The sequence below is a fragment of the Trichogramma pretiosum genome, unplaced genomic scaffold, assembly GCF_000599845.2.
Source record: "Trichogramma pretiosum strain Unisexual culture from Peru unplaced genomic scaffold, Tpre_2.0 scaffold26, whole genome shotgun sequence".
Classification (NCBI taxonomy): Eukaryota; Metazoa; Arthropoda; class Insecta; order Hymenoptera; family Trichogrammatidae; genus Trichogramma; species Trichogramma pretiosum.
This window is the reverse complement of record NW_019641640.1, coordinates 1,290,871-1,310,127: the sequence shown is the minus strand read 5'-3', so window position 1 is coordinate 1,310,127 and position 19,257 is coordinate 1,290,871. Positions and strand designations below refer to the sequence as shown.

Sequence of the window (19,257 nt, the reverse complement as noted above, 5' to 3'; positions counted from 1 at the left end):
TCATGGAAAGCAAAATAAAAAAACATTTACTATTCGAAAACATGATGTGCGAAAAGTTAAACATACAATACCTTAAAAAATCCTCCTGCCTTTTATAACTTGGACCATTACATTACAAAAGCTATTTATTTTTCTTGAATAAAAAATTTTGATGGAGCAAAAAATATTTTTTCTTCAATTTTTTAATTAACAATGTTTAAAAATCCTCAAATCGTATCTAACTTATTACATGACTTGTAACAGTTATTTGGATGAAAAATTCAAATTTTCGCTCGCAACTCAACGAGTTGCATTTGTTGGCGACGCGTCTTTTACGATCACTGTGCGCGCAGCGCGCATGACCGTCTAATTTAGGCTACGTGGGAGATTGAAACATCGGGTTCTTTTTCGATGTAAAGATCTACACGATGGCCGTCGGCAAGAACAAGGGTCTCTCCAAAGGAGGCAAAAAAGGGCTCAAGAAGAAGATGTAAGTTTTTAATATTGTGCACTACGTCTTATTTGTTTATTGTAGTTTTATGTATTTCACGATAGTATCCAAAAAAGTATTGGATGTATGTGATAAAAATTGATGAAGTTCGGGTCGCAAAGTGTCTGTTATACACAACCTTAAAAACTAAGTTCACTAAAGTAATTTTTAATATCTGACCTTAAATATCAGTTATGATACTTATTAACTCTACTAATTAATGCATTAGTGCATTTGTGAAAAATTGATACATTGTTAAAGGTCTAACATGGTGATGGTTAAATCAGCCTAACCTGCAAATCGGCTACCTAACATGTGATACGCACAATAAAATGCTACACGTGCGAATCGGCTACCTAACGTGATACGTAAACTATAAATGCTGTAAGTGCAAATCGATGTGCAAGCGAATAATCATATGTTCGTTTGATAGTTCTTTTTGCACAGAGTAAAGGCTTTCACTTACCACGTGGCTCTGAATTATAAGAGCGGTGTTATTGAGTATTGCAACAATTTATCACGAAACTAGATACTTATATCTTAAAAATCATGAACTTCAGTTATTTATGAAACATTTTAATTTTTCAGCGTAGATCCCTTCACCCGCAAAGATTGGTATGATGTGAAGGCACCATCAATGTTTACTGTTCGCCAAGTCGGCAAGACTTTGGTAAACAGAACCCAGGGAACGAGTATGTATTATAATTCTCATATTAAATTGTTGCTTGTACTAGATGAAAGAATCATTTGCAACATTGCAACATTTTACAATGATTCAAAACTCACTAATCTTGTACTTTTTTACAGAGATTGCCTCGGAAGGTCTCAGACACCGAGTGTTTGAAGTTTCTTTGGCCGACTTGCAAAGTGACAATGATGCTGAAAGATCTTTCAGAAAATTCAGACTCATTGCAGAAGATGTGCAAGGACGTAATGTTCTTACCAACTTCCATGGCATGGATCTCACTACCGATAAGTTGAGATCTATGGTCAAGAAATGGCAGACTCTTATCGAAGCTGTCGTAGATGTTAAGACCACTGATGGATACAGTTTACGTTTATTCTGTATTGGTTTCACAAACAAGGACCCTCAGTCCTCAAGAAAAACCTGCTACGCCCAACACTCACAGGTAAATTTAAAATTTTTATTACAAATCTCTGTTGACATTATCACTACTTCGATGCTTTAAAATCTTTGATGTTCTTGAAGATTCATATCAGTACTCAAACAACTACTCTTACTCTCAGAGTAAAATATTTTCTACGCCTCTATGGAGCCTTGTTGATATTTAAAACAATTTTTCATTATTTAATTTTTTTTATATCTTTTATTTAAATATTTTTATCAATTGTCAGGTACGTAACATCAGGAGAAAAATGGTAGAGATCATCACCGATGATGTCTCCAAGAGCGATCTTAAAGGAGTTGTCAGCAAGCTCCTTCCTGATGCCATGGCTAAGGATATTGAAAAAGCCACTCAAGGTATCTACCCACTCCACGACGTGTACATCCGTAAAGTAAGTTATATTCTATTTTAAGTTCTAGTTGTAAATATTGAAATTATTTAGAGTCAATCAAACCAATAAAAGTTAAAACTCATAATTTTTTATATAAAAATGAAAAAATACTCATGATTTTCATTTTTCTAGGTCAAGGTATTGAAGAAGCCACGATTTGAACTTAGCAAATTGCTTGAGCTCCATGGAGATGGCAGTAGCAAAGGAGGAGAAGTTAGTGAGTCTGGTACCAAAGTAGACCGACCAGAAGGTTATGAACCACCAGTACAAGAATCTGTTTAAGTGAATGGGTGACAAATAGGAAAAAAAATTGTAACGTTTTACAATCTTGTAAAAAATAAAAAAAAATTGTTTTTATTAAAAACGCCAATTTTTGCATTTTTAAATTTTTTATTCAAACCATATAATTTATGCGATTGTTACTTAACTTCCTAAGTACATTTTTTTATAGCTATTGAAGTAATATGTTACATATAGCATAAAATTTTGGGAAATAAAAAAAACAAAACTCTTACATAGAAATACATGCTTCTTAAATTATATAACTTCAATGATTAACAGTAAGTTTATAATAATTTAACACGAATATAAGATACTACTGCAGTTGATTAAGGATGATTGATAAAATGTTGAATTACCTTTATCATTATTTGAAATTGATTCATACTTTGATATAAATATACAGTAAATAGATATCAATAATCTAGTAATGCCTAAGCATCTAATGCATGACTGAGAGACTTCCAGCTGCCCACTAGCAAAGCTCGGAAGCTATCACACCAGGAAGCCAGCATGTAAATCAAAAATACAAAGAACATGATTTTAGTCAAGACGTCCACCCAGTACATTCTGTAACAGAAAAATGTCAAGTACATTAAATATAAAGAACACAACGAAGAAGATGAAAATGAAAAAAACAAAAAGGCTTAATTACATTCTGATATGTCGACGAGCTGAAGGGAGAGTCTCTGGCTTCTCATTGAGAATGTACAATCTTGCTGCCCTGATACAATTTTCAAAGTAATGGTCCATGTCCATGTCGTCTCCATCCAATTGCCACAGGACCTTTTCTCTCTCATTCAAAGTCGCTCTGACTTCGGCTATGTTCATATTTTCAAAGTCCCACTGATTGTTGGCATAATACTCGAAGACCTCGAAGCCCTTTGCGATTCGACGATGCACACGACACATTCTGGTCGACGGTAAAAAGCAAATTTTTCATCGTTGTTTTATCGTCTTTTATTAGATTTTAAGATTCCAAAACAAAAAATCGCTTACATGGGCTTATGTCCAGCGAGGAATATCAAAGCGTCGATGAGATAAGCCGGTATCATGTGGAAAAAGAGCACGCAAACGTTGTGCACGAATCGAGACTTTTTCATGCTGCCGCCCGGGTACCAGACCACACCGTTCAATGGTACCTTTTCCATGTTTCTGCGGCCGATGTTTATGATTTCAGCCCATGAGACCTTTAAAAAAATCGAAAGTAGCACGGATTAGCGATCTGTACCGATTTCGGCTGTGTGCAAGTAGCTCGTAAAACGCCCCCACCTTGAATTCGCTGCTGCTGGTGAGATTGTAGACGCGCTTCTCGTGGTCCTTGTTGGCGATGAAGTTCCAGGCGACGACGAGGACGGCATTAACGGCAATGTCGACCGGCACGTAATCTGCGTAGCCGTTCTCGTTGCAGTACATGGTCCTGATGACGCCCTTGCCGGCGCCTATCAGAAGGCCCGTCGGTCCGTTTATGTTGTCCGTCCAGCCGGGTATCGGGGTTTTCCAGACTGGTATTACGATGCTGGGTCTACGTTGATACATCGAATACAAAAAATTTAATTTATTGTACAGCTTTACGAGTTATTATGAAAAAATGAATGATTGATTCGGCCGTTGCCGTATTCGGTTAAAAATGTGGAATTGTATTAAAGAGACAGAATGTTTAAATTGATACCTCAGAATAATAGCAGGGATATGAGGCATGGCCTCCTCAACAAGGCCCTCGGAAAGAGCTTTCGTGAAAGCGTAAGTATTGGGAATGTCTCCGAGAATTTTGTCAGTCATAGCCTCGACGACGTCGTCTTCCATCCATTCGACGCACTTGATGATTTTATGAGGATCCGCGGGTGGCGGATACGGCTTTTCTCTCAAAACCTGAAATTTTTTCACTAGTGATATCAAATAGAGAAGAAAAAAAACTTTGATTGTCATTCAAAAAGTACGTGGTACTGAATCTGCTTCGGAATAAGCTATATTTAACGCATTTATTTTAAATTTAATATCAAGTGACACGATAACGAAGTGGCCTTTTTTAAGTAAAATCCAAAGCCAATTTTTGAAATGAAACTTTACCTTTTCTTCGAGGTGGCAATAAGCCGTGCTTATGTGTGCAAAGAGTTCGAGATTTTTCATCTCTTTTGCCAGATCTAACATCTGTTTCGTGCCTCGAGTGTTCAAGAGAACGGCACGTTTCAGTAACTCGTCAAATCTATAAAAGCACAATTAATAATTAAAAAATACGATGTTAATCAGCTTCATACATAAATAAGTACAAAATGTATTCGTAAATAGTAAGCAATTTAGAGTTGAAATTACTCCAATGATTTAAAAGAGTTGCTTGAATGGATTCAATAAAACTTTTTTTATTCAAACTTTTTCAACAGCCGTTGCGCCGATTATGAATGTGGTCACAAAGTTATTTCAAAGCAAATTGTAATTGATGAGTCTATTATAAATTTTATTTGCACAAAAGCTAACGAGCAAGAATCAAAAATTTTGAGTTATCACAAAGAATTAAATTTAAAATTATCAATTAAAAGAATGAAAAAAGATATTTGTTCATAATTTTGAGAGTAATAAGAGCACAAACCTGACAGTAGCTGCACCATGAAAAACGATGCTTATTTTTTCGCAAAGAGTTTTTCTGTCCTCCTCCGAAAGACCCAGGCCAAGGACCGAGACATCACCGCTCACAATCGTAATTTTTTCGCGAATAAAATCTTTTCCTCGCATCTCCTTTACTAGGTCAAACACCTGAAAACAGACAAAAAAAATGTTGCGTTGAATTTTTCGTTTCGTTCAGTTTTTTAAAATCTTTTATCCAAGCTTACGGGATTTCTCATTTGAATGGTATTTTTTTTATTCGAGTCAAACCAGCAAATTATAAATTCAGTAAGTAAATTTTAATATCGATGATCACTCGATCGGATATGCTTTTTAGTCGGTACGTTCGTCCGAGATCACAATCTCATTGTGAATGTCTTGTATCAGTTGATTTCGTCACAAATTTCTTTCCGAAGATTCATTCTCTCGGATTCACTATGATTAATGTAAAGCCGATCGTATTTTTTTTACAATGAATTTAAAGCGCACGAGTCAACCAAATCGAAATGCAAATGACCTTTTTCTTTCTCTTCGCAGTACATCGTTCGTTTATCGAACTGTATATTTTATCTGTTGTTCGAATCTCACGATCGATCGGTCGATGAAAATGCAAAAAAAATGAGCTTGTACAGTATATACACGGGCGATTGTTTCGAGCACTTTCAACATACAACAGACAGACAGACAGACACACACATACAAGCGAATGGTTTATTTTTAATTGGCTGCGATTGCAATATTTTTGCACGCGATGAAGAAATATACTAAAAAGCACCTCGTATGTAACACGGCTAGCCAAACAAAACGTGTCGGAGAGTCAAAAATGTCCAAGCTACATAGAAAATTCAGTATCGCCTCCTATACACCATTCAGGATATAATGTACGATGAATGATTTACAAGCCCGAGTTGAACCGCAGTTTCCTTTCGTATAGGTCGGGTACGGCGCGGAGTCGAATCATAACTTTTATCCGGGTGCAGTGCATACACATACGCAGATACATTATTTACGCGCGAGCAGTGCGGCCTCGATTGTACTTTCTCTGTCGCCATACCGTCTCGGTAAACAAGGATCGCCACCGAGCGCGAGTACAACAGCTCACTCCACTTAGCGCGCGGCGCGTGCATGAAAACACTACACGGAGCGTGCGCGCCTATTCGGAAAATCTCGATTAATACAATGCGGCTGTCGCGTGCGTCGCGGCTACTGCCGCATCGATATGGAGAGGACCTTTCGCTCGTTCAAAGCTCCGTGATGGGACTCCGCGTGAACGGGTGATCGCGTCCGATTATTATACATATTATTTATGAAATCAAAGCATAATCGTTGCATCATCCATATATGAAGCAAAGCGAGCTTATAAATCGAGGGTATCGTCCGTTTGGCTTAATAATTTCGCTCGAATGTAGGTCAAATGGGCCCGAGACTGCAAGGAATGAGGTCTCTCGAATTATGAGCTAAATATAGCCGCGGCAGATCCTTAAAATAGCGACCTTGATGCACGTGCGATCGTCGCCGTCGTCGTCGTCGTTGTCGCTCGGGGAATTCTCATTATGCATAGCGGTCGAAAAACATATTACGCGTGCGTCAGAAAAAAATCGTAAATCGTCCGTAAATTGTGCACACGAGGATCGGGGCAAAATTCGCTGCTGCTGCTGCTGTGGTGCAATAATACCTGTATTTCCAGTCGCCCCACCCTCGTGGGTAACCCCCCTCGTCGCGCGGACACTCGAAAAATATATAATACGAAAGTCCGCGAGCAGCAGCAGCAGCAGCAGCTGACACACTGCGCACGAATGCAGCAGCAGCACAGGTGAAATAGGAAAAGTGAAAAGCGATTCGGTATACCGATCGCAGACTCTCTGCGCGGGCCAGCTGAAAACAGAGTCAAGGCCTTTGCACATTCGCGCCGCTCATGCTGGACATTAAGCCAGCTTACAAGTATCTGTGCCAGTAAGTAAGTGAACTGCACCGTACACAGACTATTTTCGCAGGCAGTGAAAGTTATTCATGAAGCGGTTACCGCGTGGTTATGTCACTGCCTGCTGCTGTGCGCTCAGAGAAAACCCAATGCGCGTATATAGGCACGACGATGATGTGGCTGCTCCTTTCGCACGCGCGCAGGTCCACGTCGGCGAGCTCCTTTTTTTTCTCTCTCTCTCAAACGATGTCTGTGACGTAGGTATAGTATATACGTGCGCTCGTGCAGCATACCTATCTACCTCCTGCGTGCACGCGCGTGCCGATTATTTTGCCCAGTCACCGTGATAACTTACTCGGGGGATAGGAATATGTATATATACGCAAAGGACTCGCAAGGTCAGTTCGGGTACCAACGTGTTCCTTGGACCGATTAATAATTCAGAAAGTCTCTCTCTCTGTCTGCGCTCCTACGAAGCTTGACCGCTGCTCGAGCGATTCTTAATCCTAGTAACCGACGTTTTTTTCATTTTTGGAAGAATAAAATAAAACACAAAAAAACTCTTTCATTCATAAATACTTATGCAAATGAACTTTGATTCCTCGATTTATGCAGAATGCTTATCTTGCAGCTCTGTATTCGTTTTTTAAATTCGTTTTTTAAATTTTATACTGAAATTTCAACTTGGTCCGCGATAAGGCCGAGATATTAATTATTAAAGCTTACATCAAAACTATGTTCAACATTAATAATTGATAATAATGTTGATATTCAACCATCAATCTATTTTTATCTTTGTATTGTTTCGTTTAAAATCTTTGGTCGTCTCTTTCAATGATCATAGCCGGTAACGTCTTCTCATACGCACTCACCGTTCCCATATACCGTACACTGCATACAACCGTGTATGCAACATTGCAACATTGCGCGGCGACGGCAAAAGTTAGTAAATAATCGGCAAGCTGGACGATCGCTTGCACGCGCATACACAGAGCCAATCTGGTCGTAAAAATTCACGCAGGTTTTAATACCTGTATTATTTTTTCTTGTCTCTCTCTCTCTCTTTCTTCAACGTTACATAACGATACGTCATCGCAAACGTACGTACGAAAGGCGAAATGAAAAAAACAATAAATGTACTAATAACGCGTACGTTGCGCGATGCGTGCTGCAGGTTTATATACATACGTACATTTAAAAAGGTTGGCGAAAAGAAAAAAAATTTGCTTGAGCAAGCTGTGAGAATGCCACGCTTATAAGCCCGCGAGTTTATACTCAACGATTCATCGACGCAGATAGCCGCGCAGAGCCATGCAAACGTGTTATTTGCGTATACACACATGCATGCCACGCATGGGGAAAAATGCTGACATTCGCTTTTTCCATAATATACAAACACACACGGCAGCAGCACTGCAACGAGACTGGTACACTTTTTACGGCTTTTCCGGTTATCGAGCTAGCGGGTCAATAATATCATACGGCATCGGTTCAAGTTGATAATTGAAAAATTTTTCGCTCGGCTTTTTGCCATTGTTGCGTATGTTTACGTGTGCACTTATAAGTAAGTGTTTAAGCGGCGTATTGCGTCGAATTTTTTCTTCCACGCGGCTGCTCCAAACGGTCGAATTATCGAATTATAGCTCCTGCCTATTTTTTTCGTAATCCGTTAATTACATAAACGGCGCGATTTTTTCGAGTCGTATATCAAAACAATAGGAGCATGCGTTGGTACCGAAAGCAACGTCATAAATTTTTAGATTTTCTCGAGGTTGCGATACTCGAGTGGCTAGCTCGACTCGCGTACGTGCTTATGATGGACAGTTTTTATTTACGTTCTAATACAAGTAATTGCATATACGTACGACGTATGCCTACGAAGGAAAACAAACAAGAAGGCGCGCAATAAAAGCTCGACGGTACACGTAGCGATTTGCGTACGCCATGCCGATTTCGATTTCCTCGTACGGTATATAAACATTCTCAGCTAAATTCGCAGGTAGCCGTGTGTATGTGTGCACTGGCTTATATCTATATAATGCAAGTCGGTATGTGCGCGCAACATAACATAATATGTGCCGCAATAGGGATATATAGGCAATAGCCGCTCGCTAAAGAGGCACATCTCGCGCGTGACTTTCCCTTTCGCCCGAGCCCCACTAATCCTGAACGCACTCGCGTCCACACTAGTAGCAGCAACAGCATATAATGTACGCGAGCGCGTACAAGCTTTAAAATCGCATTTATATCCATTGAACAGCGGCGTTGCTGCTGCCGCCGCTGCTGTCCAGACAAGTGGACTCGCGGCTGACTGCCTGGCTGCGTTGCGCATTTGTGGATTGAGATCAGTGTGTCGAAAAAGCGAATTGCATCCAAGCGGGCTCGGGCTCGCAGGCACTGTATGCACGCGGCTTTCCTTTTCTCGCATACATATATTTACAATATATATGTGTGTACATTAGAACTTGGTTGTATAGCCGCGGAACAGACTTGAAAAGCTTTTTCCCCTTTACGTTCGATCGTAAACACACACACACACACGCAGTAAATTGCCATATATCTGTTGTCCAGGCTTTGTTTTGAATCTCTTAACTTCTATCTCTCTCTCGCTGCGAGCTACTTGTATTACTAAACTTCCAATGACCAATCTGGACTCCAATCGCATTATTTTAATGAGCCAACAACACTTACTTTTATACTAAACATTTTTTCCTCGCGCACCGATAGTTACCGATTTTCCACGCTAACCGCTAAGCGTGCCGTGTTTGTTCGAATGCATTCGCTACTTCAAATTATTTCTATAGGCTCGTTATATCGTTAAGCAATTTCCCAATCGAATGTTTACTTCAAATACCAAACGTAAAAATATAAATATAAATCCTTCGTATATATGTACTCACGGGGTTATTGAAGAGATCCTCCATTCTTGTCGAGGGATCCTTGCCGTACTTGGGTCGCACGAGTAGGTAGAGCTGGCCTATATCGGGCAGACATCGCAGAAACTTTTCGACGATCACCTTGCCGAGGAAGCCCGTGCCACCGGTGATGAAGATGTTGCGCCCGGTGAACGTCGCCCCGACTCTGTCCGGCAGATCCTCGATGTTTATCGTCGACGTGGCCATCGTTTTTTGTGTTGTGCGCCTTTCCAGATCGTTCCTCTTTCAATGGGATCAACTGCGCACAAACGATTCGTGAAATTATTGTTCGATGCTTGTACGAGTAAAATGTGACTTTTTTATCGTTAAAATAATGAAATTACTGTAATGAGACTTCTTTTTGGTCTCTCTTCGAGGCTATACTTTCGTAATCGGAGTGAAACATCATGAATCTTAATTTTCAAAGGAACATCTTCGCAGTAATAATATGTAATATCGTAATCGCGTTATGCTTTACTTTAATGACTTTTTAGGATGCAACCGTGACGAGAAATGAAAAGAGACACAGTGCCGTCGCGAAAGCAGCACCTGAATACTCGAATAGTCATTAAAAAAGTGTCAAACGCGCTGTCGTACGAAAGAAAATTACGACAGTGTGTGTGCATATAGGAGAATATCAGCGCGTCTAAGCTTTATAGGCGCGCTTGTACGTCGTGTGGTGCGAAGATTTCAACACGTGTCTTCATACCGAGGCGCAAACAATTCGTCACGCCGATATTCTTTAAAAAACTAATGTTTGCTAAAAAAAAATAATTCGTAGAATTTACTAATCGTTCTCGAATTGCAGCAGGATATGCAAGTGCGAATTGGACACGAGGAAAGAAAGAAAGAAAGAGAAAAAAAAACGATTATCTCTTAATGTCAAACGGAAAAGGCAGAGGTTTTTTTACGTGTGTTATTGGACTGTGTTAAATACGTCACTCTCTCTGCTGCTGCCGCTGCGCCGCTAAATCTGCACTCGGTGCGCGCAAACACACGCATTTCTTATGCAAATTAAATTTAGCGCGCGAGTTGTCTAATTATTGCGCCGTATATATCCCCGACTGCTCGCGCGTCGTTGTGAAAGTGCACTGCGGCGATGACTTAACATCACAATGTTTTTTTTTTTCTTTCCAATCCCACCCGACACTGCCGATTTATAATTTTTAGTTCACTGCTTCGATTTTACTTCGGCCCAAAAAGTACTCGGAATACGTTTTCCCATTTGCAATTCAATGTTCATTGCGAAAAATTTGTTTTATTCTAGGAAGAATGTCTACTCCTCGATGTATTGCATGTGCTCAGCATTAGGTGCAACTGAACGTAAGTGATGTTCGCGAGTAAAAAACTGTAAATGGTATGTATGAAAACTCTCTAATAATGTAATATTGTATCATTGGCAATTTATCACGCGATATCCGATCACAGCGCAGAAGCGTTTACTCGTCGCGGTGTTAATTAAAAAATAACATCTTGCTACCGAAGTGACAAACTTGGCATACGACCAGTTTTTTTTTAACAGTCACACCCTCTTGAGTATTTTCTCACGGAAAAATGTATGGTAATCATAGTTATTGAGTAAAAAAATTTCAAGAATAACTGAAGCAAGAAAATTTTTTAGGCGAATAAAAAAATGTTTATGGTAAAAAAGGTTAAATGTAAACAAGACAATTAATTAATTGCATACATTGGTGTTTGCTTTTATTCAAATGTCGCTAATGATTATGAGAAAAATAGCAATAACTTTCTCTTTAAACGTAATCAGATCAGTATATTTGATTGATCAAATAAAAACTTTACTCAACATCATTTAGCATGAAGAGTCTTCACTATTAAAATCTACATAAAAAGTTAACGATGCTCATCATAAATGTCACCTGATTCAAGGTTCAAGAAGAGCTTAATCGACCTTTAATAGCCGTTTTTTTTCATAGTTCATAACAAACGATATTTTCAATTATGCTTCCGAAGTCTATAAATTTTTTTCACAATACAAAGATTTCGAGAAATAAGACAACGAAAAAAAAGATCCCATCGGTACTGGTATCTAATTTTTTTATTCATGTTTTTAGAATTTTTTAAATTAAATAAAAGCGCTTTATTCAGCACACACACTTAGTAAGGATGTAGTTCGGCTTGAATTCGGAAACTACTTGTTGTTTCCATTTTTTGAAATAATTTATGAAAACGATAGATCTTACTTTTATAATTTATTTGTGCAACTTCAAATTCGATATTACTTAAATCATTTGTTCCTTTAAAAATTTATACGATGCTCTGATCATTTTCCCGTTGAAACATTACGTCAAAGCAAACGTTTTTTACATGATAGTTTTTGCTAATATTTGGCTAATAGGCTAGTCTTTATTATACTCGTTGCGTGTACTGAGTCATGTGCGCTAAAAGGAAAGTGTTTTTCTTCGTAGCTGTGAGGAGCATTTTTCAACCTAGACTTAGACTCTACTGTATTCAATATACATTTTATGACTAGAACAAATGATGATCACGAAATTTAAAATACTTGAAATTTGATCAAATTTTTTTTGATTTTAAAAGTTTTTTTTATTATTATTTTTTTTGGATTGATTGAATTGCATTACTAAAATAATATCACATTATTTGCACTTTATCCTTTAAAATTAACATAAAGCGTTCTCGTAAATGTTAATTTTTATTTATAAAAAAAATCAAATTTGCGTCTCACACGTACGAATCAGGCTCTGTTTCACGTTCTTTTAGAATTTCAAGGTCCCTGCGATCCACCGGCAGTCGATTTTCGAGGCACAGCTCAACAAAATTTCACTTTCAATTCTTAACCATTCATACATGTATATTATTCGTGCGAAGGCTCGTAGAGTTTTATTCACACAACAAAGTGAAAAAAAAATTCTTCCCTCGTTTCAATCGCGGAAAAATTCTCCCCTTTTTCATGGTACATTTTATAAACAGTGCAACAACGAAATAAAAATAAAATATGGTTTAAATATTTGCTGACCCACTTAAAAAGTTGCAAAGAATGTAATGTATACAAGAGTCCTACATCGCGCGAGTGCGAGCGCCGGGGTTTAGTGCGCTGAATTCCGCTGAAAAAGTCATATGGTGACGAAACAACCCGTTTATCGTTCAATCGAAAAGTGCTTAAACTCGCGCAAATAAGAGCGTACGCGTGAGGTGTATACATATATACATTGACACACATTCGCGTTTCGCGTTTATAATTTAGGTATACGGTTGGATATATGTATATAAATTTGCGCACGCTCGCCTTCGTTAATTAGAATAATCATAGAAAAAGTCTGAAAAAGCTTATGGGCGACGCAATCGCGGAAATTTCGCGAAGCACGTGTAGGAGCACAGAAAATTTGGCAGTTTTACTCGCGGTAAGAGTACGACTGATTTTTGGTCAGAGAAAAACTGTTAAGCGCACTTACAGGTGGTTGAAAGAGAGGAGCGATCGGTGAAGGCCAGCTGCAGCGATTTCGTCAAATGTCTCTCTTCTGCCACTTCTAATTATAAAAATTTTCTTTTCGGAGGATTGCTTCCTCTTTCGAGTCGATCGAACTGGTTTCTGTGTGTCACTGACGGGGTATTGTCACAAACGCCCACAAATCGAAAGAACCCGACGCGCGAAACATCAAGGAGATCGAACAAAAGGTAAACGAAAACCAACGAAAAATAAGAAAAAAAAAAACAAACAACAACGAGCAAACTGACCGAAGGTGTCTTGCGGGCGCGAATCTCGAACCGCGACTGGCGAACTCGTCGTTTAAGCGATCGACTCTATAACATTGCCGCGTGCACTCGCCATTCTACTCCGCGCGGCTATTTCGTCCCAGGGCCGCGCGAACCAATACATATAGCGCGACTCAGGTGAGTTGTGTGTATACGTGCACGGCCTGCGTTCATTATGTCTTCTCCCTCCCAAAAAAATTTGCGCTCTATTATAAGCATGGACGCAGAAGAAGAGCCAGGGACACTCCATGTCCTGCTTTTTTTGCTCTCTCTCTCTCCTACTCGAAAATTTCTCTTACTCTCGTTTCTTCAAATTACTTTTTCCTCCTTCTTCTACGTTGAGGGTACTCATCGCGAAGGACCAACGGGTTGTTTCGCAATTTCTCGCCCTCCTCGAGTAAACTTCGACGCAGCATGGGATCATGATTTTTCTCATCGGTCGATTATTTCAATATTCAGAATTTATTGGTAAATCGGTAACTTCTCTCATGAATAATTTTTTTCCTCCAATATTCATACTATTTATTCGGATTTGAGAGGAGGGAATGCACTGAGCATAAGAAAATATTTGTTTGTAAGTAAAGATTTTAAATAAGTGATATTATGAAAATATTTCATATTGTAAAAACTTCTGTTATTAAGCTTTCTTCCTAACGTTTTTTGGAAGTCATTTCAGTACTCGACCATTTGAGAAAAATTCTCACTTTGTTCACTAATGAAAATAAAACATTAAAAAAATTTTCTAAAAGTATCTTATTGTTATGGATTCGCATAACACAGCCGCAGCTCGCACGTATGTGTGTGTGTACGCGTTGCACGCGCTGCCCGCCAGTGGCGCCACGCGCGGTGGCCTCAGGCCCGACGGCATACGCGACGGTGAGATAGGCTCGAGCGAGCGATGAGCAAGGCCGCAAGCGGCAGACGCTCTGAGATAAGGCAGCAAGCTGCGAACCAACCTTTTATTACTTTCACTGTTATTCTTCTACCCTTGTTAATTAAAATTAATCAATCATTAACTTTCAAGTGAGTTTTGTTCATTTCGCCACCTGACACCTGACACTTTGGTTGAACCATAATAATTCAGAAGTGGGATTGCCCGAGAAAACCTGAAAATTTTTTCTGTGTTTGTTGAATTTGTGCAGTAGAGAATATTAGTGAAGTGATCAAGCATCGTCATTGTTCAATTGTAGTGAGTGATAGGAAATTTTGGCTACAAAAAGTAAGAGTAGTGAGACTCCAAAATGTCGGACGAAGTTGAGCAGCTCAAGGCTGAAATTGAGCGACAGAAATCACGCAGAAAAGAAGATCGTGCTGAATTTGAAAAAGCAGTAAACGAGATGAGAAAACAAGTACAACTGCAGCTACAGCAAAATGCAGCAAGTCAGAATTCGACTGGAAGTAATACTTCAGATGAAGCGTTTTCGAATGCGTTATTCGCTCTGACGCAGGCCATGGAAGTACAGTCGCGTACGATTACGCACACCGAAGGCAGATCAGCCCAGCTTGAAGAGATGTTACCTTTGGCGACGACGCAAAACTTAATTAGAGAGTTCAATGGCACTGAAGGTCCTGAAAAGGCAAGAGCATGGATGACGGAACTGACTAATACAAAGACTCTGTACAATTGGAATGATAATATGACGCTAAGCATCGGCAAAGCAAAGCTCAAAGGAGCGGCATGGAAATGGTTACTAACTAAAGGAGAGCAGATACAAACTCTTCGTGACTTTAAAAATCATTTTGAAAACACATTTACATACTCTCGCAGTAAAAGTGAGCAATTAAAGAACATGGTGCAACGAGTTCAAGGTCATCGTGAAAATTTAACAGAGTACGTTATAGATAAAGTGTGGCTGTGTAGTGGACTTGGGTTTTCTGTTAGTGAAATTCGTGACGAAATCGCTACAGGACTATGGTCAAAAGACTACGCGCAACAAATTACCACTCGTGATTACACGTCAACCGACGATATTTTGAAAGACTTGATAAAAATGGAGGTGATTGCCGAAAATCGCAAAGGGCGCATCTTCGATCAGCGAAAATCAGCCAACACGTCTACGAAATACTCCGAAAAAAATTCGGGAAGCAACGGCAACAACTACGCAGCGTCTTCGTGGAATTCAGCGAGCAGCAGCGGCAAGTCAACGGCACCTTCACACACAGCAACATCGCAGCATCAAACATCGGAGTCCGGAGCAGAAGTAAACAACACACCGACCAACGAAAGCAGTAAGCAGAAGCAGCGAGTCAGCAGCAATTCGGTAAAATGTCATAATTGTCAGGAAGAAGGGCATATTGCGCGCGTATGTAATAATCCGAAGCGTGGGTTTACATGTTATAATTGCGGCAAACCAGGCCACATTGCTGCGCGATGTTTAAAGAATCCAAAAAATTCTAGTAATGCAGCGTCTAATAATAACGACGTGCTTGTTGTATCGGTTTCGGATGATCATGATTCGGGCAATAAATTCATACGCGATGTGAAAATAAACGATTCTTATTATAAAGCGCAGATAGATCCCGGAGCAGCCGTGTGTACGATGAAATCGACGACTGTGTTGTCAGCGGGATTCCGAGTAATTTTCGCGAATTCTACTCTAGAAGCATTCGGAGCAAGCATTGTAAATTCGCCCGGTATAGTAGAAGAGTCGCTTCAACTTGACGCATTATCTCCGAGAAAAGTATCGTTCCGAATTGTGCCAGATACTGCGCAGCGGCATGACATCATATTAGGCAGAACTTTCACGGAAGATCCGACGTTGACATACACACGTTTAGGTTCCGAGTTAATCTTTTCCGATATTGACGCGAGCGAGATTCGAATTCCAGTAGCGACTAAGGCGCGTGCTTTGGAAGAGGTTAAACTACAATCCGAAGAAACATTGTTTGTAAANCTTATATCTAATGAGGCAATTGTCGCGGACGAAAATAAAGCTAATTCAAAAAATTCTAACTGTGACGAAAATAGCGAAGAAAAATGTAAGCGCATAAGAAAGAAACCGAAATATTTAAATGATTATATTATGTAATTGCATAGCGTAGTAATTTAAGTCCTTTTGTTTTTGAAATTCATATTATCATATTATTTTACACTTAAGTTTATTCAAAGATTGTATAAGAATACATTTATGTTCATGTTAATCAAAATAAAAATAAACAAATATGTTTGGTGGAACAAACACCTATAGGATGGCCGAGTGTTATGGATTCGCATAACACAGCCTCAGCTCGCACGTATGTGTGTGTGTACGCGTTGCACGCGCTGCCCGCCAGTGGCGCCTCGCGCGGTGGCCTCAGGCCCGACGGCATACGCGACGGTGAGACAGGCTCGAGCGAGCGATGAGCAAGGCCGCAAGCGGCAGACGCTCTGAGATAAGGCAGCAAGCTGCGAACCAACCTTTTATTACTTTCACTGTTATTCTTCTACCCTTGTTAATTAAAATTAATCAATCATTAACTTTCAAGTGAGTTTTGTTCATTTCGCCACCTGACACCTGACACTTTGGTTGAACCATAATATTATGATAGCAAATACGGCAAACTTTTAAATAAATATAAACACATGATCAAAAAAAGCTCGTAATACTATTCGAAAAATGATGATGAAAGTTACAAAATGTGAATCGTCTATTACCAACCACCCTATTGAGCTGAATCTAAACTTAGAACTTGCTTATATGTTCATTTTTGTAGTTGAAAGAATTATAAATGAATTATAAAATTGTTGTAAAAATAACTGCAAGCAACAGAAAATAAATCTAGAAATGATGCTCTGTAGTTAAAAGTCTGAAGTTTTGCGTCTGAACTTTGAAGTAAAATCGCATTTTTTTATTACACCAATCAAGTTGAAAATACAATCCCACCAAATTTTTGCTTTGAAATTTTTCAAGTAAATGAAGTTGATGTTAAAATCATTTTTTGATGCAGTTTTTTTTCGTATTAATAGTAAATACTTCAAATGATTGAAAATGGCTTTGATCAAGCATTAGAAGTTTATTTTGCTCATCGCAAATACTGCGTAAGGCCAGTCAAAGTTGTATAGAAAGATAAGTCAAGATTGTAAATGACAGTCACAGTATACCCTTTAACGCAAGCTGACTGTTTTAAACGCTGGGTGGTGGCCTATGTTTTTACATAACTCTGAGGCCAGTCTACGCCAGAGATATAAAGTATCACCCAAGAGCTATTACAATCGCGAGATAACCTCGCTAAACGAGTATAGTGGTTCAGTCGCTGGCGAGGATCTAAAAGAGTATAAGTAGGACTATAACCCAGAATATTTTTTTCAGTAAAAATAGTGAAAATCCTCAGTGAATTCTTTAATTCAACAGTGATGGAAAACAGAGAGGAAACAATGAGGTAAAACATTTTTTGTACATGCCGTATTTTTTCAAGCGTGTGCTTCAACAAATTTGATTTTTTTAGAGTAAAGGAAGAGCCGAACTATAATTGCCCAAATCTAGGCGACAATGATGATTACGATCCAGTGGACTCTTGCGAAGTCAAACACTTTGAAAGATTTCCGTTTTATAAATTATCAGTAAGTTCAATGATTTTAATTATCTTTCTGTACTTCACGATAAAAACTATTTCACAATTCTAATTTTAGGAAAATCACATAAATGAGGTTATGGAGTTACAGGAAAAGGCAGCTGCAAAAATATTTATAGATTTCGAGTGCCAAAACGTTAAACCTGAACTGCCGTCACTATCGACAAGTATCTGCAAAACTGAGTGTCCAAATTTCCTACCTATTGTAAAAATAGAACATCAAAATCAGAATCATGACATAAATGAAAGTATAAACATCGATTTTGAGTGCAAACATGTTAAACCTGAAATGAAACTTTTATCGACGAGCACCTGCAAAACTGAGTATCAAAGTTATCAGCCTGTTGAGAAAATAGAAAACCACGTTCAGAACTATCACTTAAAGGATAAAGGATTTGGACGAAAAAGAACCCTCAAAAGTTACTTCAATGCAGAACATTATCGAAGTAGTCCCCTTCCGTGTCAGATTTGTCAGAAGCCATTTGCAAATAAGGCTCACCTAGAAATCCACATTAAAGCAGTACATGATCATATCAAACCCTTCGAATGTGAGATTTGTCACAAATCATTTAGACGCCAGAGTGACCTCAAAAAACATACAATAACTGTACATGATCGGAACAAACCATTTGAATGTGATGTTTGTCACAAATCATTTGGACGAAAAGAAAATCTCAAAGTTCACTTCAAAACAGTACATGATCGTATCAAACCCTTCGAATGCGAGATTTGTCACAAATCATTTGGACGTAAAGGTACCCTTGAGAGACACAAAATAGTAGTACATGATCGTAGCAAACCCTTCGAGTGTGACATTTGTCACAAATCATATGGACTAAAATATAACCTGAAAGCTCACATAGAAACAGTACATAATTGGAGCAAACCCTTCGAGTGTGAAATTTGTCACAAATCATTTGGACAAAAAATTCACCTCAAAGTTCACATCAATACAGTACACGATCGGAACAAACCCTTTGAATGTGAGATATGCCACAAGTCATTTGGAAAAAAAGTCACCTTAAAACTCAAATAATGACTGTACATGATCGGAGCAAACCCTTTGAATGTGAAATTTATCACAAATCATTTGGACAAAAAGTTCACCTCAAAGCTCACATCAATACAGTACATGATCCGCAGCAAACTCTTCTAGTGTGATATTTGTCACAAATCATTTGGATATAAGCAAACCTTAAAAAGGCACATAAACGTAGTACATAAATTTGACGAAGCTTTGTAATGTGACATTTGTCAGGAATCATTTTTCA

General features: G+C 38.8%; 3 protein-coding genes across 4 annotated transcripts; 2 read left to right on the top strand and 1 right to left on the bottom strand.

Annotated features, from left to right (window-relative positions):
* The first annotated feature begins 360 nt into the window (after positions 1 to 360).
* LOC106652585 (40S ribosomal protein S3a) lies at positions 361 to 2,357 on the top strand. The gene is made up of 5 exons (XM_014371618.2): positions 361 to 469; positions 1,058 to 1,161; positions 1,277 to 1,599; positions 1,826 to 1,987; positions 2,120 to 2,357. The coding sequence occupies exons 1-5, from the start codon at positions 408 to 410 to the stop codon at positions 2,267 to 2,269; spliced, it is 801 nt and encodes a 266-aa protein (XP_014227104.2). The 5' UTR covers positions 361 to 407; the 3' UTR covers positions 2,270 to 2,357.
* Positions 2,358 to 2,400: 43 nt separating this feature from the next.
* On the bottom strand, positions 2,401 to 13,446 carry LOC106652582 (putative fatty acyl-CoA reductase CG5065). Of its 2 annotated transcripts, none has more exons than XM_014371612.2 (9): positions 13,135 to 13,446; positions 9,689 to 9,962; positions 4,854 to 5,017; positions 4,337 to 4,472; positions 3,939 to 4,138; positions 3,539 to 3,791; positions 3,266 to 3,456; positions 2,922 to 3,179; positions 2,401 to 2,836 (listed from the first exon to the last, which is right to left on the bottom strand). In XM_014371612.2, the coding sequence occupies exons 2-9, from the start codon at positions 9,908 to 9,910 to the stop codon at positions 2,701 to 2,703; spliced, it is 1,560 nt and encodes a 519-aa protein (XP_014227098.1). In that variant the 5' UTR covers positions 9,911 to 9,962; positions 13,135 to 13,446; the 3' UTR covers positions 2,401 to 2,700. The 2 variants fall into 2 exon arrangements, with proteins under 2 accessions (XP_014227098.1, XP_014227099.1); XM_014371613.2 differs by lacking the exon at positions 13,135 to 13,446 and adding an exon at positions 10,048 to 10,251.
* Positions 13,447 to 17,680: 4,234 nt separating this feature from the next.
* On the top strand, positions 17,681 to 19,147 carry LOC106652400 (PR domain zinc finger protein 5-like). The gene is made up of 4 exons (XM_023459617.1): positions 17,681 to 17,794; positions 17,861 to 17,975; positions 18,045 to 18,780; positions 19,089 to 19,147. Exons 1-4 carry the CDS (start codon positions 17,769 to 17,771, stop codon positions 19,145 to 19,147), a joined length of 936 nt encoding a protein of 311 aa, XP_023315385.1. The 5' UTR covers positions 17,681 to 17,768.
* The last annotated feature ends 110 nt before the right edge of the window (positions 19,148 to 19,257 follow it).

What these genes read in the sequence shown, in the direction of transcription:
- LOC106652585 (XM_014371618.2), top strand. Translation starts at nt 408, where the DNA reads ATGGCCGTCGGCAAGAACAAGGGTCTCTCCAAAGGAGGCAAAAAAGGG. An exon ending in AAAGGGCTCAAGAAGAAGAT is followed by an intron (nt 470 to 1,057) that starts GTAAGTTTTTAA and finishes TTAATTTTTCAG; the next exon opens with CGTAGATCCCTTCACCCGCA. An exon ending in GCTACGCCCAACACTCACAG is followed by an intron (nt 1,600 to 1,825) that starts GTAAATTTAAAA and finishes ATCAATTGTCAG; the next exon opens with GTACGTAACATCAGGAGAAA.
- LOC106652582 (XM_014371612.2), bottom strand. Translation starts at nt 9,910, where the DNA reads ATGGCCACGTCGACGATAAACATCGAGGATCTGCCGGACAGAGTCGGG. An exon ending in CATGGTGCAGCTACTGTCAG is followed by an intron (nt 4,473 to 4,853) that starts GTTTGTGCTCTT and finishes GTGCTTTTATAG; the next exon opens with ATTTGACGAGTTACTGAAAC. An exon ending in GCTCGTCGACATATCAGAAT is followed by an intron (nt 2,837 to 2,921) that starts GTAATTAAGCCT and finishes TTTCTGTTACAG; the next exon opens with AATGTACTGGGTGGACGTCT.
- LOC106652400 (XM_023459617.1), top strand. Translation starts at nt 17,769, where the DNA reads ATGGAAAACAGAGAGGAAACAATGAG. An exon ending in AACAGAGAGGAAACAATGAG is followed by an intron (nt 17,795 to 17,860) that starts GTAAAACATTTT and finishes TGATTTTTTTAG; the next exon opens with AGTAAAGGAAGAGCCGAACT. An exon ending in AATAGTAGTACATGATCGTA is followed by an intron (nt 18,781 to 19,088) that starts GCAAACCCTTCG and finishes TTGGACAAAAAG; the next exon opens with TTCACCTCAAAGCTCACATC.